We start from the raw sequence: 23,857 nt of genomic DNA, 5'->3' as shown, positions 1-23,857 counted from the left end.
TGGAATGTTGTGTTGTGACCTTCAACAGGTCGGGGAGTCATTTTTAAAATCTAAAAAAAAAAAAGATATTTTACTTTTATCATTTTACTATTCCATGAATACCCCTGAAACAACTTGCAACTTTCATTTCCAGCCAATAGATGCCCATACACAACTTGAGGTCTTCATCAGAAATGTATGGGCAGCACATTATATTATTATATTAGCTTAATATTTTGACAGGTGACTTCCCGACAAAGCAAGAACTGACGTAAAGTTGGGGAGGGGGGAGTAACGTCTTCGATGTATAATTCATGTGTGTAGTGGGTGGGCGGCAGAGATGAAGTGTGAGTTGGGTGAGAAGAGGAGGATGGAGGAAGGGAGGGAGGAAGGGAGCACGAATCCAACTCTGCCCCCCCCCCTCCCCTCCGTGATCCATCAGTGTGTCAACGTGTCTAAATCTCCCAGTGGATCAGCGTGATCAGGATTATGTATGCTTGTTATACTTGTGCACATGAGCTCCACTTTCCCTTCATGACATGTCTGAGTCAAATTCACACGTGCGCTCATACCCAATAAAGCATCTTTTGGGCCGAGGAGGCTTCATAGACTTCAACCCATTTTACTCTTCAAGGCAAGAATGAAGAGAAAACAAATTAAGCTGCAACAAGCCCTGAAGGAAAAAACAGCAGAAGAGATGAGCTTTGTTAGCAAAGACCTCACTCCCCCCCTCCCCTTTTTTTTTTTTCTCTTCGGCACGTTTTCGCCACGCACATGCCTGGCTGCGGGCTACGGCTGAGGTGAAAGCGAGGCGGCCTCCTTCAGGGGAGGTGGGCGGTCAGCATGCTATGTTTGACCAGTAAACAACGGTGAAGAAAACGCCAGGCGGCTTTATGAAATATGACATGAGGGTTTGACCTAAATAACACAAACACCTCCTCTAATGCATCTACCTTTGTGTGTGTGTGTATGCACTCTCGAGTAGAAGCACAAAATGCCTCACCACTATATGTGTGTGTGTTTTCCATGGCACCGTGATATCTCTAAAGGACAGTCTGCTGTGGGCCGTGAAGGTCTGCTGTCTAGAGATACGTAGTCCCCCATTGTGGTCTTCACTGCGTCACATATCGAGGAAAGTGAGTCAAATACAAACACGCACGCACCCATCGATCTAACGGTGAGGTTGGTGGCTGGTGTGGCACTGACAGAGTCGCTTTTAGAAATTCATGAGACAAATAGAATGGCTTATTTGCTGTTAAATTAGCAAGATGACATTGACATTGTTGGTAGTCCACGTTTGAGAATTAAGGGTACCGTGTTTTCCGGACTATAAGGCGCACCGGACTATAAGGCGCACCTTCAATGAATGGCCCATTTTAAAACTTTGTCCTTATATAAGGCACACCGTTAATGCATCATGTCAGATTTTTAATCCAAATCAAATCATTCTCCATTTTATCTTTTTTATTTCAACTTCAGATGCATCAAATTATTTTATAATCACAAAATAGTGATCCATAGTCTTTTTGATTCATGATTCATAGTCATTTTAGGAATTTGGTCCATATATAAGGCGCACCGGACTATAAGGCGCACTGTCGGCTTTTGAGAACATTTTAGGTTTTTAGGTGCGCCTTATAGTCCGGAAAATACCGTACTATGGAGAAAATGTTAGGTTTTTAAGTGCGTCTTATAGTCCGGAAAATACGGTAACTTTCTGGTTTGGCTTTCATTTGAGGCAAAATACTTGAATGCATGGACTGCAGCGGCATTTTAATCACATATTTGATCAATTTTATGTGACATTTCGTAAGTGTAATATTTTTAAAAAAACATTTTGGAAAGATTGACTTCAAACATTGTATTTAAAATCTAATTACAGCTGAACTGTACCTAGAAAATGTATTATACATGAAAAGTCAAATCTAGAATGCTTGATTCCATTGTTGTCACACCACCTTCACCTTGCAGCGGGACTACCAAGGAATCCTCCTGGGTCGTTTTTAATGAGGCGCTCATCTTACCCGCATTGCTGTGCACCAAGACAGGTCAACTCACGAGCACACAAGCTTCCACCGCCTCGCTGAATAATTGACAAGAGGCCAAATTGTCACCTGTGCCAAGCGAGTTGTGCATGTCAAATCAATCTCGAAGAGCTAGTGCGCTTACCTTATGATTAGATTTAGCTTAGCTCATCACCCAGCGGCTCTCGTTGAAACCTGAACATCCTGCTACTTGGTAATCGCAAACTTAGCAATAGCGAACTTACTCTAAACAATAATTTAACCAACAGAGAAATTCATTTTAAACAATAAAATGAACACAAATTAGAATGAAAAATCCCAAATTATTATAACCTTGGTTTGGAATGGATTAATAACATTTATATTGTTTCCAATTGGAAATATCACTTCAATTTCTGCATGATTTGGTTTGAGGCAGACATATGGCCAACTCCAATCTTCTCTGTGCATGACATCATTCATTTGACATCCCCCGCTCTCACTTTTTCTCCCTGCCACAGTGATGAGTAAATAATTCATGTTCAGGCTGCTTTTCGGTGCCGGTAAATCATGTGAGCTGAAAGCATCCACGTGCTCGTCTTCCCTCGGCGCGGCCCATGAAGGAGTAGGGGGCGGAGCCAATGTGCTTCTAACAGCCCGGTATGGAGATCACACATAAATACGTCTTCCGTTTTCGATTGCCAATAGGAAAAAATAATCTAAAAATACCGTGTTTTGAATTGATGTGGTGACTCAATATTAGCTGTCTAAGCATTAGCATCTGTGCTAGCATTATATTGTTGTCTTGGATACTGTTTTGCCATGGATAATTATTTTCTAGGGCTAGGCTGTCAATTAGTCACATATTTTTTTCCTCTACTGGATTACAGTAAGGCTCCAAACTAAAATACCCATCAAAACTCTGTGTATGTGTCTCTGGTTTTATAATTGGCTGTTGTGGTTGTGTAGTACAGGCACAACATTGACTTTTACACAATTTGCAGGACAGACCAGAGTGCTTAGTCGGTGTAGGAAGAGTTGTTCGTCCTGCATGTACGTAAAGGCTCGGTCTATTAATATGTCACATCATCCGCCTTCCGCACAAGCACCGCATACGGAGGAATGTTGCGGTTTGTCACACACCCTGATACACACAAAATAGTCGAGAGCGCCTGAGAGATAAGTCTCAAGGGCTGCTTCAGTATTTAGACAAAGTGCAGACAGACAGACAGACGGACAGGAAGTGGTGACTGGTGTGCACATTAATAAAGGAGAAATCATTTATTTTTAATTCCCCCCACCGAGATGTAATTACATGCTATTTTTAAGACTCGGCTGTGATTTTTCATGCGGCTCTTCTTTCTTTTCATACGAATAGTTGTTTAAGCGAAATGTGCAATGTCTCTTTAGTGGCCACACCAGCGATGGAACTCTTGTCACTTCATATATAAAAGGATTGTGTCATTTCCTGGCTCGGACATGGTGCTTGGGAAGGCCTATTTGTGACTAATGGACCAAATACTGCTGCATTTTGTATGCTGGCAAATGACTCAACTCATTTCACAAGTCGCAGTGAACAATTCTTCAAAAGCTTTTTATTGTCATCGCCAGCCTAAACATAAAACAAATAAAATGACATATTGTGTATTTAAAACAATCAGATAGTTGTAGTTTAAGTTTGCTAGCTTAATGCTAATAAAACATAGCACCTATGTTCGGTTCGTTAACCCTTTCAACGAGGGCTTAAACGCAAATGGTGCAGCAACACCTGTAGACAGACGATTGAACAGCACTCAGTCATATTTATCGTCTGCAATGAACGATTAATATTAGTGCCATACTAAGGATCCGAGACGAGTTGAGATGTCTCATGAATAATATAAGTGCCTGTCTGTCTTGCCGCTAATGAATATCAATGTCAATAAATTATGAGTGTGTTTGTGTGAGGGGATTTCTGTTGTGTGTGCGAGTGATTCACTTGTTTGTGTGAGGGGGATTCAGTTGTGATTGTGACGGAAAAAATTCTGTCATCTCAGAAAACTTCAGTATAATGTGGGGGCATTCGCTCGTACTGATTTTTTTCTAACTCCGAGCCGAAAAAAAAAAATCTGTCGAGTGTGTGGTGGCGTTGCAGTTGTGTGTAGGAGATGCAAAAGGATGAAGTAGTTGTCCATATGAGTGACAAGTATTAAAGTAGCAGAGACATGTCTACACCCCGAAAAGTTCAATGATCATGCTCATTGGAGAGTTTGGCTGCTGTCTGGTTTCCATGGTTACAAATGAGTGGAAAGCCCTGGAAGGTTGAAAATCAGCTTGACTTCTATTGAGCCAGGCAGGACATTCAGCAGGAGGGGGCTTATGTAAGTCATTGGTCCCAGGGGGGGTGACCACCAATGCAATTTGTATTCATTCTGCATTTGTAGTCTCACATTTCACTGCAGTTGCTTTTGCTTGTAGCCCTCGTCTCGATCTTCCTCTCCACTTATTTGTATGTACAGTATTGAAACTTGGCTTGTATTCCTCTGATGGGCTGACTGATGCAAAATGACCGAGGGCCCACATTTAACTTGACTGGACTCATGTTATATAACGGCAAAGTGAGCCTAATGCACTGGAACTTTCTGAAAAACTGGTTTGTGCACCTATACCGGGTTTGCTGAACAATAAATATAGTCATTAAAAAATTGTTTTTAAAGTGGTGTAATATTCTTAAAATGTCTAAATGTGTTGCTGCGCCATTTGTGTTCAGATATCTTTTCCATTATGCGCTGCTGCTCTGTTATTTAACATTTTTGACAACCCCCCACCCCCCATTTCCTGCCGCCCCTTGCCAATTGTCCTTCATGCTCCGTGGGCCAAGGGTAGTAACAGCACTAATCTACCGCAGGCTCCATGCCTTGCTCACTCCATCGCTCTTCTTCTCACTAACCCGCCCCCCCCCCCGTCTATTGATTGGTTTGAGTGCCTCGAGTGTGTGCGTTTTTGTGTGTTGTTAGCACTCACGCAAACGAAACCATGGCATGCTAGCCCCCAAAGTGTTTTTCCCTCCTCTGTCACGTCTCGTTTAAACTGACTCATGACTGTGTACAAATGCTCCAAGTGCGCTGTTTACTTTTACAATCTCTTCCGTGTGATGTATCGCCAAGCGGTTTCATTTACTCCTTATATTTAGTTTCACTCGTCATTCGTAAGCGGTCACTTTGTGAATTCATCCCCGAAGGCTGACAGTTGACGACTTTTACGTGTTTTTTTTTTTCCCACAATGCATCACCGAGTAGAAGATCGATTATTTCGTTGCACAAGATCATTACGCGGGTTTTTAATTGATCTTTGTGGGATCCTGAATTCAATCCATAACCCTTTTTATGATGTTTAAACACCAAATCGCAACACGCTTGTCATCTGTGATCCAGAACTGTTCATTTAAATCAGATTAAATATGCTTACAGCGACATAAGAAGAAGCCCTGGAGGTTGGCAAATGTTCTCACGGGGCTCCCAGGCATTGAAGAACATTGCTCGAGGAGAGTAGATAACATGAAGCGGGATCACTACGTATAATGGGAAGCCATTGGATGCAGTGGGGACCGGCGCAAACATTGCTGCATATCAGCCCATCTCGCCCGAGGCAGCGTAATGGCACAATATACTTATGTAACCGAATATTAATGGAAGACCGCTCGGCCGGTGGGGGTTAAAGTGGAATCAGATCAAAGCTTGCGTTCACTTCCAGCCAAGAGCTGAGAAAAAGCTTTGTGTGCCCATCGCTTGGCCACACAGGAGGAGGCCGCTGAACCACTCAAAAAGTGGACAGTGAACATTCCAGACAAACAAGATATAAATAATGATTTTGAAATAAATGTACCTCTTTGCGCGCTTTGAATTGATTTGAACTCATTCAACACACTCGAAATGTCAACTTTAAAAGTATTAGCAGCTCTCGCGTTCCAAGAAATGCAAGACTATCATTTAATATGACGTGAAAAGAAAAGGTTGCTCCACGCAGTTTCCAAATAAGATGTCAAGTGTGCTCGCTTCAAGCTCCTTTGCATTCCTACTTGAACTTTTCGATAAAACTGACAATTGAAAAATAATGAAAAAACAAAATGTACACCCAAACCACATCCTGCTGCTGTAAAAAAACCTATGCTAGCTTACTGCTACCATATCATGCTAGATGCCATTAGCATTGTTGACTAATTATAAACCTTCAAGCTACTGTTACTTTACCACACATGGAGCAATAACACATACAAACAAAGCATTAAATGTTATTCACAGGCATCTTAAATATGTATTTTAAATTTGAAAATGTAAATAGTATCTCACGTCCAGCTCGCAAAAGCCTGACAGAGCGATGGGAAAATGCACTGCTTTGTAAATGGAATGGAAACATGTGTATACATGAGGGAAATGGATAACAACGACACGATGCTTTCCCACACTAATTATTTGGTGATGGCAAACATATGTTGAGGCCGCCCGAGTTTTATGTGACCGAGATATACGCGGCCTACTCATACCGCCGCTCGACGATTTCAGGATTCGAGGAACTTGAACAAGGGAAAAGGAAAACATTTGTGTGTGCGAAATGTTTATATGCTGAGTAAGAAATATGGTTGCTGAAATTATTCTTGTAAACTTACAACTATAGTAAGATGGAACATTACAACTTCTGTCCATGATTTAGATTTTTTTTGCCTGATGACAAAAGTAAAAGTGTGGCAAAATGGCCGCCAATTGAGATGGATAAAAAAAACTGGTGGATTTTGTGGTATTTTAAATGGTGGCAAGTGTAGGGTGACATGAAAATTCTGAACAAAGCTAAATTCCAGTTCAAAAGGGTGTGTAGACTTTTGCAGCCACATTATCTATTTTACAAGATCTATTATTCAGGGGGTATGTAGATTTTTTATTTCCATTCTACTGCAAAATCATAGAGAATTTTCCTTAATCACATGACTGAAATGTTATTTGATTTTCTGGGAGGGAAAAAAAAAAGCAGACAGAATCACTTTTCATTCTTTCACCATTTATTAGTTCACCAAGTACAGTGAAAATGGCATCATAATATACAATGACTCATTCTTAGAATGTCATGACATTTTTGTAGATTTTTTTTTTTTTTTTGCTTCATAAAATGATGTTCCATTATTGAAAATATTAAGGATTCATGCACAACAAACCATATCCAGTTTCTTTAAAATGGTGGTATAAAATAAGCCAACTTAAAAAAAAAAAAAAACACAAAAATAAATTGTAATGTTCAAAATGGGTCAAATAACACCGTCATTTGATCATACTCATAAACAGTGCAATATACTCTAAAACTGCCATTTTCTAACAAATTCATCAACGAAGCTCAAGTCACAGTATACGATTTCTTACTAATAGTTGAACATCGATGTGTGCAAAAACCCAGACACATTCAGTTAGTCTTTAAAAAACCCTCCGAGCTCTGATAAACAAACGAGAGCAGTCGAGCAAAAACGAACTTCGTCTCGTTCCTCGCGTCCTCTCCCGAGTAGAAACTGGCTATTTTGTCGATGAACTGTAAGACCAAATACGAGCATATCATTTAAATAACAAATATTTAGATATAAAAATACAAATATGACCTTTCTGTTTAAAAACAAGCGTGCCTGGGGTAAGCGTGATGGCACCTACGTTGGCACCGGAGTGAGAATTCATGCATGACATAAAACACCATAAATTGCAAAATAACAAATACAGTGGTACTTTGACTCACGAGTCGAATCCATTCAGCCTGGCACTCAATTAATTTAGCAAATCAATTTTCCATCTTTGAAAACGCCATCAATGCACTGTATTGTTTAAATACTGCAGATACTGTAGTATTCGTGTGTTGCCTTTAAGGGGCGTGTCCTAGTGAGCTGAATTCACGTTTGCCAGTTGTGGTTGTAGTCCACATCAGCTTCTTGCCATTTTTTTTCCATTTTGCATTGTGTTTGACAGTCCCGTTCAATAAACCGGCTCTCCTTGCCCACATGGGAGGGCATTACAGTACTCGTTAGAAAAACAATCATTATAACCAGGGCAAGGATATGAAAGTAGACCTTTTTGTTTCCTCTCGATGATATAGTGAGATAAAGTGAGATTGTGGTTTGGCTGGGATGGCTTGGTGACATTTGTAAATTGAAGTCAACGTACCACTGTTTGGAACCAAGACGTGTTCTGCGTATTAGTTTCGATATTTACTCATATTCTATTTAATCTCCTTCATTTGGCCACTGTTTGTTAAATAATCAAATGTAAATAATTAGAGTCATAAAAATAATCAACCCAAATATCAAAGCAACATTTTTGATTTTGCTCCCATTTTTCATGAGCTGAACGGAAATATTTTTTCGGACGGCCTGGCTCTTTTGAATAATTGTTTAAAAATCTGCCTGCCATTTATGTTAGTTTGATTCAATATAGTATAATTGTATATTTCCTCGCTTGATAATGTGTAGCGATCATGCTATCGAATTAGCATTTTGCTGCGCCACACCTGTGAGGTGGCTGGATTATCTCGGTGAAGAAGAGCTCACAAACACGTTTTCTTGAGAAACATTTTTAAGTCTGAGGTCTTTTTGTGTAAGAAAATGATTTGATTTTTCAGTGGAGCTCATGAAAATTGTCAGCAAAAACAAAAGTCTTATATTTTCGTCAAAGATATGTGCAGGTGCAGCTACACCAACCTGCTGCTTTATAACCACTGATGGCAGAAAGAAATCCCGCGGCCATAATAAGTGGCGTTCCACTACAGAAAATATTAACATTGCACCATCCTCGGATATATGTTTTTACATACAATCTGGTCTCCTTTAGTAAGAAGTAGATTTGAAAGTTTGCTTGGTCTTTCGGGGGGAAAAGAAGGGGGAGTGGGATACCAAAGGAGTAGAGCAGCAACAGGAATGCATTGGAGCGGTGCTGAAAGGACAGCTCCCTTGAATGCAAGAGGCGGGGGGGAGGGGGGGGTGCAAGCTGAGCCTACTGTACAACGTCGAGCTTCAGCCCGACGCTTGTTTTTGCTTGCGTCTGGCGCGGAGGGGGCGAACGAAAGGACATAGCGGCGGGTGGTGGTGTTTGTTTAAATGACAAGTTCATCCATCACCTTTCAGAATGAAGTCAGCGCACATCGAGACGCCACGTCTCGGCATTTGGCGGGGGGGAGGGGAGGGGGGATTTTTCTTCCCGAAAAAAGAAAAGAAAAAGCGGGAATCGTTTTGGGAGGATTGCCAGCGAGATCCCACGGCGAATCTTTCCACTCCTCCTCTTCCATCCTTCTCGTTAGCTTGCTTTTCCTCCACCGCGTTTCATCCCATCGTCATCCTCACTGCGTGTGTGGCCGTCTTCTTTTTCTCCTCCTCCTCCCCCCCCCCTCTGCAATCCTCCAACATGCACAGCCGACAAGTGCTTCAAATCGGTGATCAAAATGAAAAGAGTCTGCAAGGCATCGCTCAATGGAGGCGGATCTTTAAACCCCAGGCGACGACTTGTCTGTCATCCCTTTGAGGACCTCGTCTATTCGGTCGTCCTCGATTACCACTGTGGAGGGGGAAAACATATTTTATTCACTGTATCTATTTTTATATTGATTACAAGACATTTAAAACTAAAGGGGGAGAGAATCTAAAAACAACTGTCATGGCTACTCCAGGATAGGTTTCATGTTTACTGCATCGCAGGCATAAATAACATGCATGTGAAAATCAGCCATGCGGCAAATATACTAGACTGGTTCCTTAATGCATCATGATATGATAAACAATCACGTGACAACATGACTGAGCAGGTCTCATGTTCCTCAATGCATCTTTGGGTCGCATGTATGATAAATAATCAAGTGGCCACCTTAAAAAAAAATCCTGTTTGTTGAATGAATTATGTAAACAGTTATGATGAACAGTCAAAACAGGATAGTGGGCAATTTAAAAGTTCTAGGTCCCTGAATGCATCACATGATCGCATGTCAACCGCATGACAATCAATCGGTCAAGTGTCCTTGGTTAAACAAATGTACCTGGTCTTTGAACGCATCACGATCTTGCACAATGCATTTAACACAGTCCAAATAACGTTTGGAGCTAAAATAGTAATAATAATATTTACCTCGCTTAGCTCTGCCGATCTGGCCGAGCTTCGGGGGTCTCTTGGCCTGCGAGCCGGCAAAAAAGGCGCTTGTGTCCTGCAGTCCGCAGCTAAAGGACATCTGGCTGACCTCGCTGTCAGCCCCGTAGCCGCTCATTTTCCCCTCGTTGTATGGCAGCACCTCGGACATGTTGACTGGCAAGTAGATTGGAGAAGTCCTCTTCGCAGCCTTAAATCCCGGCGTGGTAGGGACGATCTTCAGTTATTGATTTTTTTTTTAATAGAAGTCCCGGTGGAGGTCCTGAGGTGCGATGACAGCTGTGAGTTGGGTGGCCCCCCGTTTGCAGCTGCAGTCGGAAGATGCGTGGACCCGAAATGAGTGCGTGCGCTCTCCTCTGTTGCTGGCTGATGTCTGGTGTGAGAGGAGGAAGATCCCGGGATCATAAAGGAAACCCAGGCGGAACGGTGAAGTCATCCATTCGGGTTGGGGGGAAGCGAGCGTGTGCGCGTTTATGTGTGTTTGGCTTGTGGCGATGTAACAGTGCCCTCAATAGGCAAAACAGTGGAACTGCAGGAGGAAAGGGAAGATTCAGTTCTGCTGAGGCTTTGCTGTGTCAAAACAAATCAAGAAAATGAATGGATGGGTAAAATTATGAACAAATTGTGTTTTTAGTGAGGGGATTTTACAAATACATACAATAATGACATTTCAATACAAAGCTGCTTTTTGTGGGGACAAGGCCAGCAATTAGCAAAAGTCTGCGTATTCTTTATATTTATTGAAATGCTTTGGAACCCCCCCCCCCACAAGATTTAACTGTCAATAAGCGCATCAAGTGAGGGTTGCCCCCCCCCCCAAATCTAATAAACATTTAATCACTATCAAATTTGCTAGCTCTGATGTCATACTAAAGCCACGATGACGCTCATAGCCCCCCCCCCCCCCCCCCCCCCCACACACACACTTCCGGGGGCACGTTGGCATAGCATCTTGGGATCACTAACATACTCAGAGATGCATTAACCATCGTCACAGTCCTCAATAAAAAAAATTCAGTCCAAGGCCTATGGCTAGTACTTGATGTATCCCACAGGGAGGACACACAATTCCCCCCCCACTTGGAAAGCAATCTCCAGCCTGCAGCTGCCAAACGACCAGCAGAGCACTTGGCTCATGCTGGGTTCAAACAAGGGACAGGTGTGATGTCATCATTATGAGACAGAAGTAAAGACTGCATGTAGGCCATCTTTTGTTTCATAGGCCTCCATGCTCTACCTCAGATATATATATATTTTTTTAAACAAAAAAAATATCTTTATTGGACTCAGTCTGTGATTTACTACCTAGCTTCTCTGCTTCCACTTTGGCAAGCAGCACACGTAATGATCCAACTCACTCAATCAGCAGTGCGTGTGTGTGTCTGTGTGTGTGTGTGTGTGTGTGTGTGTGTGTGTGTGTGTGTGTGTGTGTGTGTGTCTGTCTCGAATCATTGCCTCCAATTACAAATGAATCACCATCATGCTGAGTCACTAGCCTGCTCTCCCCTTCCTCCCCAAAAGCCCCTATTGATGCTATTGAGGCGGAAGCACACACATGCACAAACAGTCTAACACACACACACACACACACACACACACACACACACACACACACACACACACACACACACACACACACACACACACACACACACACAAAAAGTCTCTGGACTAAAAGGTGAGGGAGGGGAAAAAAACCAGCAATCACAAGCCAAGAAAGAGAACTGGGATCGATCCGCCGTTATAGAGATTTATATTCCGAGAGAAAGTGGTGCGGTAGATATATTATGTGTAAATAACTAGCTATTTGATTGATTGATTGAGTGATTTGTTAGAAAAATCTTTATTATTGTGTTTGAAGTGATGTACCAATGCACGCAATCCTACTGTGACTTCTTCCTAATAGGTTGGCACGTTGAAGATACTCTTTCACTATTTTTGTCCAAATTAACTCACTTCAATGTGGTTCCTTGGCACAAGATGGTGGCAAATCGCTAATTTTTTTTTCAAGTAAAGCTCGAAACGCACTTCAGCATAGTGCCAAAATAAAAACAATGTATCAGATTTTCACACTTAGTAAGTCAGTGAACAACTGACTTTTTAATTTGACTATGAGTGGGAACAAATATTCTAGTAGTGGCCACCATTGCATTTACATTCGGAAGTCACTTAAATAATTCTTGCAAAATTCTTAAAAGGTGAAGACCAGTGCAAAGGTCTAGCAGAAGGCCAATGCCGTTTTGATGTCTTGTGTTTAAAGTAGGTCATTGACTCGCCTCATCTCACGCTTCACTGTACGCCCTAAGCACATGGCTGACACTGGCAATTGGCATTAGACTGGCAGGCATGCCTTGGTGACTCGCTCTCTCACTTTCTTTCTTTCGTTCTCTCTCTCTCATTCTCGAGAAGCATGTGGCACTTCTGTCAAAGCGACTGCTGATGCTGTCAAACACGCACATACGCACACATCAAGTGATGGTGAATTTTATGGAGGTCTTTTATAGTGAAAAAGGTTTGTGGTACATGCATACAAAACACTTTACACAAGTACACAACTCACAAGTACACAACTTGGACTTGCACTCATGCAAATCACTGTACACAACTCCACACTCCTTTTTGACCTCCATACCAGGGGTCACCAACTCCGGCCCTCAAGGGCACCAATCCAGCCTCTTTTAGGTGCAAATGATCAGCTCATTAGCAAGCTCTATTAAGCCTGATAACGCCACCGCCATGTTGGATGTGGCAGATAAGCCTGCCCCTTATATATGTGCTCTACTTGCATCTTTGAGTTCCTATTAAAAAAAAACTATGCAACTAGTGCAAAACCAAAATATCTTACTGGCAGTGATATGCAGTACAATTACATATTACGTGAAGAGATACACGTGTTGTTCCTGATTATTTACTAACCGCACACACTTTTTCCCTTAGGAAATAAAGTAGGTAGGAATTGATCAATTCAGATTAGCACACTCGTCAGTATAAAAAATAAATAAATAAATAATTGTGCCTCATGAGCAAGTATGCAATGTTTGAACTTTTTCTTTTTTAGAATAAATATTCTGCAAATATTCTAAATGCATTATGGGACTGTGTGGCACATCCAATATGGCGGACGATCTGACGGATTACAGCTGCGAGCGTAGGCGATCGATGAGTCTATATATTGTAGTGTCGACAGAGGGCGCTATGGTGCACATTCCCCCTCCATGTGACACTCATCTGTCACAGTGGTTGTCCAAAGGAACCGTGGCTTCCAAGCTTCTGCAAAGTTAACATTTGATACCATGTCGCTGTACCGAAATGCCATCTGGTTTTTAAACGGAATGCACCATTATACAAGGTCAGTCAACGACTTTCATTTCACGTTTTTAAGCTAAATGTTTGGATAATCTGATGGTTTTGTTCTCTTTGTATTTCTTTTAAGTAGAGAATTTATGAAAGGCCTGATCACCGAATGGCACCGCACAAGCTGTCCTTTATGTGCTATCACAATTGTTGATTTGTTTTGAACGCTGTTTGCTAACCTTTATTTGGCCGAGGCACAAACTTTACTTGCAGCACCAAAATGACATGTCACAAAAAATATAATATAATGAAATAGAGACTAGCTGGTGAGGATGAAGGCTATCAACCCGAATGGAACTAAAATATTAAGAGTGCGCTTTATGTGAACTTGGTTCTTATAGGAAGGGATATGAAGCAGCTTCTGAAAACTTTGAGCCCCAGGACCTGGACGTGTCGGTCGTGGGGAGGTCTTTTATGGTCACTGGAGCCAATAGTGGAATTGGGAAAGCCACTGCCATGGCTATAGCCAAGAAAGGTACACACACCTAAGAGATTTGTGCAATTTTTAAATTCAATTTAAACGACACAGACGATTATGCTTGCAGGTGGGAGAGTGCACATGGTCTGCAGGAACAAAGATAAAGCAGAGGATGCCAAGGTTGATATTGTTAATGAATCTGGGAATACTGTGAGTAGACATTTTCCTATCTTAAGACTCATACAGGCTTAGCGTTATTATCAGAACACTTATTAATTTTCCCTGTGACTAATCACTTTAGGGGAGAACCTTCCTGATAAATACAGAAAACTGTATTTGAGATGTTTCATGGGATGTGAAATTTTGGTCTTATTCAAAGTTGAAGTGAGGGAATAGTCGTCAACATGTTCATTCCAGGAGGTGTACGTCCATATCGTGGACTTGTCCGAATCACGCAAAGTGTGGGAATTTGCAGAGGCCTTCAAGAAGCAGTATCCGTCTTTACATGTCTTGGTATGTACTGTCCAACAAGAAATGATTGATATCTTCTAAGACGGCAACACTCCATTGGATTATTTTCCACAGATAAACAATGCGGGCTGCATGATACACAAGAGGGAGGTGAATGCCGAACTCCTGGAGAAGAACTTTGCAATCAATACAATGGGTATTAGATTTTACACGTGCACTACGTACGAGACAACCTTCCAACATCTACCCTTTTTGTCCATCTCTTTAGCAATGTATCTTCTCACTGAAAGTCTCATACCACTTCTACAAAAGAACCGGCATCCCAGGGTGGTATGAACCAACACACAGTGGCGCTCTTGTCAGCCGTGCCTGTTGTCCAAAGCTCTAAGCACACTACGCCTCTGTTACTAGATCACTGTGTCGTCAGGGGGGATGCTGGTCCAGAAGCTCCAGACTGATGACTTACAGTCAGAGAAAGGATACTTTGATGGTCTCATGGTCTACGCCCAGAACAAGGTAGGAGGGGGGGAGATGATTCCCATCAGGAGTTGGAGGAGAAAGATTGTGTTGTTCTTCTCAGAGACAGCAGGTGGTGCTGACGGAACAGTGGGCCAGAGAGTACCCGGATATTCACTTCTCTGTGATGCACCCAGGATGGGTCGATACACCAGGTAACTGCCACATAGCATCAAATATGTGAGGAATGTGTCCCTCTGAAGACAGAATTATATATTATACATATGATATTAAATTTTATTTTATTTATTTATCTATTATATTTTATATATTATATATAATATATTTTTACACTCAAGCAGCAACGTCATGATATCATTTAATTATTATATAATATTAAATATTATTTTATTTATTTATCTTTTATATTATTATATATTATATAATATATATATTGTATATTTTCACACACAAGCAGCAAAGTCATGATATCATTTTGAGACAAACGTGTTCACAAGAAATTTAAACTGTTTTTTTAATACATCAATTGTGTTGTTTTGGCGCACAATAATCCCAATAATTCATTCCGCAGCCGTGTCCACGGCGATGCCTCAGTTCCACAGTATGATGGGCCAGAGACTGCGCAGTCCAGAGCAAGGAGCTGACACTGCGGTATGGTTGGCCCTGTCCAAAGCTGCAGGCGAAACCCCCAGCGGGCAGTTTTTTCAAGGTGGGCAACATTCTCTGGGAGGTGGAGCCTTTTCTTTTTGTCACCCGGTGACACGTGTGTTTTGTAGATCGGAAGGCCGTCCCAACCCACCTGCCTCTTGCTTGGACTCGCAGTTCCACAGTGGAGGTTCTGACTTTCATCTCTCAGCTGGAGATGCTGGCCAAAGCTGTGCAGTCAAAGCCTTTGGTAGTGCTTCGTGATCCACTGGGACCCCAGCATATCCCAAGTGTTGTAAATGTTGATTATTAATAAGAATTAAATCAAGTCATGGAGAATGAGACACTGTTTGGTGTTACTCATTGTATCAGATAGATATCATCTTAAGAATTATAATAGAGGTAGGTGTACAGGCATTTGGTACAAAATGTTCACATTGAGTAAAAAAAAAAAAAAAAAAAAAAAAAAAATTCCAAAGTTATGGCAGCTTGGATTTGAATTTTGCGAGGTCAGCAGGTCATGTGTCTTCCAATATCAATTATTATTTTATGTAATAGTTTAAAAAAAAACACACTTTCAGGAGAACAAATATCAAACGATCACGCATCAAACTATTTTTTTTATTTACAATGTAGAAATTCAATGATATAAAATTAAATTGGCTTCTGTGTATTTATATTAAGAGCAAAAAAGCATTAAGTTTTTTTTTTTTTGGTTTTGTAAAAATCTCCAATTCTTTTTTTAAATAAATAAATTTCTATACAGTATTGAAACAAAATAAGGTTTTACATAAGGGGGGGGTTGCTCCTTTGAGTCCAGGAAGGTCCCAGAGGATCTGGATTTTCCGTGCAGATGTCTTTGCCGTTTGAGTATGTTGTAAATTGAACACAGTCCATCCTCGTCCTCTGCAAAGTCCCCTCTACGCGATGTAGGTGTACATATTCCGATCCTCCGGAGTCCTCGCTAAGTATTCCCTCTCTATAAGTCCCTCGATGCGCTTTTTGATGACCACGGGACTGGGGAGGAAGCGTGTCTGCAGCTGCTGAGTCACCTGAGCACATCCAATTCACACCATGTCAAACAGCGGCAATTTGGGGGGAGGGATGATGTTGAAATATTCACCTCGGCCACCAGGACATTGTGCTGGATCTTCTTCCTGGACTTCATGATGCGCACAATGGCTGCCTCGATCATGACCTTCCTGTCGTCATCCACTTTCTGCTGCGTCTCTTTTCTTTCTGGGTCGGACTCGCCTTGTTTAGCAGCGACTAGAAAGCACACGGGGTAGTCAAGTCAAAATTATTTTTTTTTGGTCATAATAATGTTACCTGTTTGTATTTTGACTCTGTGCACTTTAGCAGTAAAATGGTCATTGACTGTAAACAAATGTCCGTTTTCAATCTCCTTGGACTTTGGCTCTTTGGTAAGAACTCTCTGCGTGGGCTTCCCACAAGCCAAAGACTGCAACGCTCGTACCAACTCCCATCTGGGAATATCTGTCTCGTGATGAATCTCCTTTAAAAAGAGAGAGAATTTGCCAGAAAGTCTTGCTCAACAGTAAAAGATGAAGCTTAAGCTGCAACAAACCTCAAAAGTGTAACATTCTTTGTGGTTGAAGAGCATGAGGATGGTCATCTGGAAGGTGGACACTTGCAGAATTGTTTTACGGGCGTTTGAACCGTTCACGTGGGCACCTCCCGAGCTCGCTTCGGAACCATCATCCTGGACACGAGTTAAACAATTTTTTTTTTATACATCCTCCTAAGAAAATTCAACCTGAAAAGTTGTTGGAGACTCACTTTTTTCAAAGCACCGTAGAAGGTTGCAATTAGGTCTGCCCCGCCCATGTGATGCTGGAGCGTGAGCTGTCTACCACTGTGTTTGGCCAGGTAAAACCTGCCAAAGAGAAGCCTCTAAAAAAACAAGTACTAACTAAAACCCAGTATGTCATTCGAACAGGTATTACCTCCTAAACACCTCAAAAGCGTGCTGAGGGGAAAAAGGGATGGTGCATCTGGGCGTCGCCGACTGCGTTGGCCAATAACCCGTGGTGAGTACTCGGACAGTTAGGTCCACACCACATAGAGCAGCCTGAGAGACGTTTTAAATAGACTAGTAAAATCAAGCCCTTGTCTAAGCTCTCAAATTTGAATACCTGTGCATGTTGAAGCCACAAAAATATATTTGTTTAAAAGCCCATGGGCTCACCACCTGTGGGAGGGGCCGAAGGGGTCGGGTGCAATGTGTGCTGGGCGGCAGCCAAAGGCAGGGACCTTGGCGGTCTGATCCCCGGCTGCAGAAGCTGGCTCTTGGGACATGGAATGTCACCTCTCTGGCTGGAAAGGAGCCCAAGCTGGTGTGCGAGGCAGAAAAATTCCGACTAGATATAGTCGGACTAGCCTCCACGCACAGTTTGGGTTCCGGTACAAGCCCTCTCGAGAGGGGCTGGACTCTCTTCCACTCTGGAGTTGCCCACGGTGAGAGGCGTCGAGAAGGTGTGGGTATACTTATTGCCCCCCGGCTGGGCGCCTGCACATTGGGGTTCACCCCGGTGAACGAGAGGGTAGCCTCCCTCCGCCTTCGGGTGGGGGGACGGGTCCTGACTGTTGTTTGTGTCTATACACCAAACGGCAGCTCAGAGTACCCACCCTTCTTGGGGTCCCTGGAGGAAGTGCTGGAGAGCGCTCCTTCTGGGGACTCCATCGTTCTACTGGGTGACTTCAATGCTCACGTGGGCAATGACAGTGAGACCTGGAAGGGCGTGATTGGGAGGAACGGCCCCCCCGATCTGAACCCGAGCGGTGTTCTATTGTTGGACTTCTGTGCTCGACATGGATTTTCAATAATGAACACCATGTTCAAGCATAAGGGTGTCCATGTGTGCACTTGGCACAAGGACACCCTAGGCCGCAGTTCGATGATCGACTTTGTAGTCGTGTCATCGGATTTGCGGCCGCATGTTTTGGACACTCGGGTGAAGAGAGGGGCGGAGCTGTCAACTGATCACCACCTGGTGGTGGGTTGGCTCCGATGGTGGGGGAAGATGCCGGTCCGACCTGGCAGACCCAAACGCTCTGTGAGGGTCTGCTGGGAACGTCTGGCAGAATCTCCTGTCAGGAAGAGTTTCAACTCCCACCTCCGGCAGAGCTTTTCCCACGTCCCGGGGGAGGCGGGGGACATTGAGTCTGAATGGACCATGTTCCGCGCCTCCATTGTTGAGGCGGCCAACCGGAGCTGTGGCCGTAAGGTCGTTGGTGCCTGTCGTGGCGGCAATCCCCGAACCCGCTGGTGGACACCGGCGGTAAGGGATGCCGTCAAGCTGAAGAAGGAGTCCTATCGGGCCGTTTTGGCCTGCGGGACTCCGGAGGCAGCTGACAGGTACCGGATGGCCAAGCGGAACGCGGCTTCGGCGGTTGCTGAGGCAAAAACCCGGGTGTGGGAGGAGTTTGGTGAGGCCATGGAGAATGACTTTCGGACGGCTTCGAGGAAATTCTGGTCCACCATCCGGCTTCTCAGGAGGGGGAAGCAGTGCAACGTCAACACTGTTTACAGTGGGGATGGCGTGCTGCTGACCTCGACTCGGGACGTCGTGAGTCGGTGGGGAGAATACTTCGAAGACCTCCTCAATTCCACCTACACGCCTTCCATTGAGGAAGCAGGGCCTGGAGACTCTGAGGCGGATTCTCCAATCTCTGGGGTCGAAGTCACTGAGGTAGTTAAAAAACTCCTCGGTGGCAAGGCCCCGGGGGTGGATGAGATCCGCCCGGAGTTCTTAAAGGCTCTGGATGTTGTGGGGCTGTCATGGCTGACACGCCTCTACAACGTTGCGTGGACATCGGGGACAGTGCCTCTGGATTGGCAGACTGGGGTGGTGGTTCCCCTCTTTAAGAAGGGGGACCGGAGGGTGTGTTCCAATTACAGGGGAATCACACTCCTCAGCCTCCCTGGTAAGGGCTATTCAGGGGTGCTGGAGAGGAGGGTCCGTCGGGAGATCTAACCTCGGATTCAGGAGGAACAGTGTGGCTTTCGTCCTGGCCGTGGAACAGTGGACCAGCTCTACACCCTCGGCAGGATCCTCGAGGGTGCATGGGAGTTCGCCCAACCAGTCCACATGTGTTTTGTGGACTTGGAGAAGGCGTTCGACCGTGTCCCTCGGGAGGTTCTGTGGAGGGTGCTTCGGGAGTACGGGGTGCCGAGCCAACTGATAAGGGCGGTTCGGTCCCTGTATCACCGATGCCAGAGTCTGGTCCGCATTTCCGGCAGTAAATCGGATTCGTTCCCAGTGAGGGTTGGACTCCGCCAAGGCTGCCCTTTGTCACCGATTCTGTTCATAATTTTTATGGACAGAATTTCTAGGCGCAGCCGAGGCGTTGAGGGGGTTCGGTTTGGGGACCTCAGCATCGCGTCTCTGCTTTTTGCAGATGACGTGGTGCTGTTGGCTTCTTCAGGCCGTGATCTCCAGCTCTCGCTGGAACGGTTCGCAGCCGAGTGTGAAGCGGTCGGGATGAGGGTCAGCACCTCCAAATCCGAGTCCATGGTCCTCGATCGGAAAAGGGTGGAATGCCCTCTCCGGATCGGGGATGAGATCCTGCCCCAAGTGGAGGAGTTCAAGTATCTTGGAGTCTTGTTCACGAGTGAGGGGAGGATGGAGCGGGAGATCGACAGGCGGATCGGTGCAGCGTCGGCAGTAATGCGGACCCTGTACCGGTCCGTTGTGGTGAAGAGAGAGCTGAGCCAAAAGGCAAAGCTCTCAATTTACCGGTCGATTTACGCTCCTACCCTCACCTATGGTCACGAGCTATGGGTCGTGACCGAAAGAACGAGATCCCGGATACAAGCGGCCGAAATGAGTTTTCTCCGCAGGATGTCCGGGCTCTCCCTTAGAGATAGGGTGAGGAGCTCGGTCATCCGGGAGAGACTCGGAGTAGAGTCGCTACTCCTCCACGTTGAGAGGAGCCAGATGAGGTGGCTCGGGCATCTTATCAGGATGCCTCCTGGACGCCTCCCTGGGGAGGTGTTCCGGGCATGTCCCACCGGTAGGAGACCCCGGGGACGACCCAGGACGCGCTGGAGAGACTATGTCTCTCAGCTGGCCTGGGAACGCCTTGGGATCCCCTGGGATGAGCTGGATGAAGTGGCTGGGGAGAGGGAAGTCTGGGAGTCCCTCCTAAAGCTGCTGCCGCCGCGACCCGACCCCGGATAAGCGGAAGAAGATGGATGGATGGATGGATGGATGGATGGATGGATGGATGGATGGATGGATGGATGGATGGATGTTTAAAAGCCTTCAATGACCTAGATATTCCAACACGTCATCGCTTTTCTATTCACGATGAGAGGCGATATCCACCAATTAGCTCGTGAGATTTTCGCGGATGGGGTGAACGGGTCGCCGACTAATCCGCGGCGTCGTCTCCTCGCTTGAGAATATAAATAACGAGATCAAGCGGTCTCTGCAGATGTATTTTTGGGGCTGTAGTGGTAGGAACAGGCAATAGCTAGCTTGCAATTGTGCTTGTGACGTGAACGAAGGCACTGGATAGCAGTTTTTGACTCGAGATCTGAACATACGTTCCATTTTTCAGGTCTTACCGAATTGACGTGTATGTGTCGTCTGAACTCATCCATAGTCGCGTTGGAGATGGTCATATCACGAAACATCCCTTCCAATTTCGAGGTGAACTGACATCCGCATTCCGTCTGCAAAGAGCAAAAGCGTGAGCCCAACGACCGGACCAGCGACGCCAAGACAACCGACCTTGTCTTACTTTGAGCTTGGAGATCATGCTCTTCTCTAAATCGTCCGACACGCTCTTGTTGCTCAGCAGTCTCCGGCCCAGGTGCTGCTTGTAGTACCTTTCAAACACATCCTTCTCCTGGAGGAACCTGAACAACACCATGGTCTTGTCTAGAATCAACTCCACCTCCTGTTCTGTCAACTTAATAAGGACACCAAAGAAATATTAGAACTTAATTTTCCCCATGACAGATTTGTGATACTTCCACGCATACCCATCGAACTCCTTTCTTGAGTTTATCGTCGATGAAGAGCGAGAGGTACTCGGGTGAGCGAGAGTTGAGATTGAGGAAATACTCAAAGTCTCCCGCTATGGTTTGCTTGAATAGTTTGTCATTGTTGAACGATTCGTGGAGGAAACGGTCAAACATCATCTTCAGGTTCAGCAGGCCCTGTTCAGGAAACAGACAAAATACTCGAATCTGGTTTTAATCTGGTCTTGGGCTTCCCCGATTGGTATACCTGGATGTAGTCGACTGGATTCTTGCCCTCTCCTTCTTCTGACACCAGAGCCCGGCCTTGTTCTCTCAAGTACAAGCTCATACAATCGCACATTGTTTTTAAACCATTAGGGACACGGCTGAACAGCTTGTACATGCATAAAAGGTCTGCGGGTCAAAGGAAGGACAAAGGTCACGGGTATACCCAGCTTCACATCTGGAAACATTTCCAAAGCCACTCTACCTTCTGTGATGCGATTCTGCAACATGTGGACCATGCCCGAGTTCTCCATTTCCAAGATGGTTTTCATGTGTTTTGTTATCAGCTCCCTTTCCACCACCTTGACAATGGACTCCTCGGTCGATTTGTCCAAACAATGTTTGACGCGCTCGATTTCCTCGTTGATTCTGGCCTCCACCCTCTTAATGTAGATGCTGGTGCTGTTTTCCGCCAGAAACCTTTGGCTTTCCATCTAAGCGGGCCGACCGATACGGGGGGTTACTTAATAGACCTAGAGAGGACACGGGGCACCTGGACAGGACTCACCTGGTAGAATTCGGCTGACATTTCCAAGAAAGGACGCTCAAAGTCTTCTTCGTATACAATCCTGCTGTCCAGGCCGAGGACCATCAGCATCTGGCAGGTGTTTCTGATGGATCCCCTGCAATTCAAATATTTCCCGTCAACAATAAGGCAGGACTCTAAAGAGAACACACTATGGGAAATAAACTCCTAATAGTCCTCCATACCTGTCTACAACTTCTCCCCTCCTTTCTCGTTTAATCATGTCCAGTAGTGTCTGCCATAGATGTTCTCGAATGCAGCTGTAGTGGACCACCTGGTCTCTGAATACGATGACGCTGAGGTTGTAAACGTTCTCCACGCTGTTTTGCTGAACATAAACTCGGTCCTGGAATTGGAATAAATTCAAGTTATCCAACATGAGCTTCTGCTCAGCCCACAAAAAAAAAAAAAAAACACTTCACAAGGTTGGCCAAGCTGTAGATACAAAATCTTTTTGCCAATGTAGAAGAATGAAAATCAGATCAAAGCTTCATAAAAACTAACTTCCTACCATGTACATGAGGATGTCTCTGATCATGATGGTGGCAGTTTGATGGTCATTCCACTCTTGATTTAAGATTTGCAGAAATTTGTTATTTAGACATTTCAGGACGTCTTGTCGTACCTGTCAAAAGCGATATAACGTATGAATCAATGGCGGGTTCACAGGGGTTTCTTTCTTTACTTTAGGGTTTCTTTCTTTACTTTGTTGATGAGATGCTCTGTGACCACCTCCCGCAGGCCCGTGTAGAGCTTCTCCCCATGCTTGTGCAGCACCATGGTGTAGGCATTCCTGTACAGTTCTGCGAAGCTCAGCCCACTGTTGTTCTTCCTCTGGATCTCCTGGATGGCATTCTTTAACAGGGCCCAGATGCTCTCCACATATTTCTCATCCATTGTCATCTATCATGAACAGGTGAGATGACATAACCAGCTGATTTTATTTCATTTTATTAAGGACGACAGCTTCAGACAAATGAATGTTTGAACCTGAGAAGCTAATTTGATTTTTTTTATTTAGTATATATGACAGCCCCTGGAGTCAATATGGAGACTTGACAATAGATTTGCCCCCAATCTGGTTATTTTTAAGTTATTTCTTACAATCGTCATGGCAAGCTTTGAGCTTTACTTATGTGTTAATTTTGGATTTTGGTTTTATATATAGTTTGTCTTGTCAGAGGCGACAACTCACGAATATGGCTGGCATGGTGTTGTTCCTGTTTGTGGCAGCTTTTGCTTGTCACAAGTAGGTATCATATTCTTTTTCACATACCAGTGGGGAACTTGCTTGCACGTTTATTTTAACTACCTGGGAGCACATACTTACTGGGAAAGCGCGTAGCCTCATTTTGGCTTCTTTCTTGGTCTCGCACCTAACATTGGCCATGATTATTCTCATGGACAAGTGACGCTCCCAAATAATAAGAGACCGCACGAGATGCGTCTGGGGGCTAGCTTTGTATAAGGACGCGCGCTGATCGGATATTCTGCCTTTGTTACAAACGACATTATGACGTCATAAACTAGTGTTGTCGAAAAATTATTACGTAGATACTGCTACTTTTTGGG

The 23,857-nt window shown here is 44.3% G+C and overlaps 3 protein-coding genes across 5 annotated transcripts in view; 1 reads left to right on the top strand and 2 right to left on the bottom strand.

The window, feature by feature from the left end:
* Window positions 1-15,826, top strand: part of LOC125984669 (dehydrogenase/reductase SDR family member 12) — a 39,977-nt gene extending 24,151 nt beyond the window's left edge. Inside the window, exons 5-14 of one of the 2 annotated variants that reach the window (XM_049746726.2) lie at window positions 10,363-10,543; window positions 13,813-13,946; window positions 14,017-14,099; window positions 14,307-14,402; window positions 14,475-14,556; window positions 14,629-14,690; window positions 14,772-14,876; window positions 14,941-15,031; window positions 15,409-15,546; window positions 15,614-15,826. In XM_049746726.2, coding sequence (XP_049602683.1) covers window positions 13,886-13,946; window positions 14,017-14,099; window positions 14,307-14,402; window positions 14,475-14,556; window positions 14,629-14,690; window positions 14,772-14,876; window positions 14,941-15,031; window positions 15,409-15,546; window positions 15,614-15,795 — 900 coding nt within the window. In that variant the 5' untranslated portion in view covers window positions 10,363-10,543; window positions 13,813-13,885 and the 3' untranslated portion in view covers window positions 15,796-15,826. Of the gene's footprint in view, window positions 1-10,362; window positions 10,544-11,996; window positions 13,467-13,812; window positions 13,947-14,016; window positions 14,100-14,306; window positions 14,403-14,474; window positions 14,557-14,628; window positions 14,691-14,771; window positions 14,877-14,940; window positions 15,032-15,408; window positions 15,547-15,613 lie in introns of those variants that run through there. The other variant, XM_049746725.2, reaches the window with a different exon arrangement.
* On the bottom strand, window positions 6,993-10,268 carry camk2n1a (calcium/calmodulin-dependent protein kinase II inhibitor 1a). The gene is made up of 2 exons (XM_049746727.1): window positions 10,100-10,268; window positions 6,993-9,535 (listed from the first exon to the last, which is right to left on the bottom strand). Exons 1-2 carry the CDS (start codon window positions 10,266-10,268, stop codon window positions 9,465-9,467), a joined length of 240 nt encoding a protein of 79 aa, XP_049602684.1. The 3' UTR covers window positions 6,993-9,464.
* A 445-nt stretch (window positions 15,827-16,271) lies between the features above and the next one.
* Window positions 16,272-23,788, bottom strand: LOC125984668 (cullin-3-B-like). 2 transcript variants are annotated; one of them, XM_049746723.2, is made up of 16 exons: window positions 23,616-23,788; window positions 22,991-23,188; window positions 22,797-22,910; window positions 22,471-22,631; window positions 22,268-22,382; window positions 21,965-22,193; window positions 21,743-21,888; window positions 21,496-21,672; window positions 21,252-21,422; window positions 21,076-21,183; window positions 17,450-17,574; window positions 17,283-17,379; window positions 17,071-17,205; window positions 16,812-16,998; window positions 16,606-16,751; window positions 16,272-16,534 (listed from the first exon to the last, which is right to left on the bottom strand). In XM_049746723.2, exons 1-16 carry the CDS (start codon window positions 23,685-23,687, stop codon window positions 16,403-16,405), a joined length of 2,313 nt encoding a protein of 770 aa, XP_049602680.1. In that variant the 5' UTR covers window positions 23,688-23,788; the 3' UTR covers window positions 16,272-16,402. The 2 variants fall into 2 exon arrangements, with proteins under 2 accessions (XP_049602680.1, XP_049602681.1); XM_049746724.1 differs by having other exon boundaries at window positions 23,481-23,617.
* Between the last annotated feature and the right edge of the window lie 69 nt (window positions 23,789-23,857).

The sequence above is a fragment of the Syngnathus scovelli genome, chromosome 17 (genome assembly GCF_024217435.2).
Source record: "Syngnathus scovelli strain Florida chromosome 17, RoL_Ssco_1.2, whole genome shotgun sequence".
NCBI classification, from domain to species: domain Eukaryota; kingdom Metazoa; phylum Chordata; class Actinopteri; order Syngnathiformes; family Syngnathidae; genus Syngnathus; species Syngnathus scovelli.
The sequence above is the reverse complement of the archived record's forward strand: the minus strand, read 5'-3'. Positions and strand labels throughout refer to the sequence as shown.

Bases quoted from the DNA above. Each gene is read 5' to 3' on its own strand.
- camk2n1a (XM_049746727.1), bottom strand. From the start codon at position 10,268: ATGTCCGAGGTGCTGCCATACAACGAGGGGAAAATGAGCGGCTACGGG. The intron at 9,536-10,099 runs GTAAATATTATT...CCCCCTCCACAG, and splicing joins GATCGGCAGAGCTAAGCGAG to TGGTAATCGAGGACGACCGA.
- LOC125984668 (XM_049746723.2), bottom strand. From the start codon at position 23,687: ATGAGAATAATCATGGCCAATGTTAGGTGCGAGACCAAGAAAGAAGCC. The intron at 22,383-22,470 runs GTATGGAGGACT...TTTGAATTGCAG, and splicing joins AGGGGAGAAGTTGTAGACAG to GGGATCCATCAGAAACACCT. The intron at 17,206-17,282 runs GTGAGTCTCCAA...ACTCGTGTCCAG, and splicing joins TCTACGGTGCTTTGAAAAAA to GATGATGGTTCCGAAGCGAG.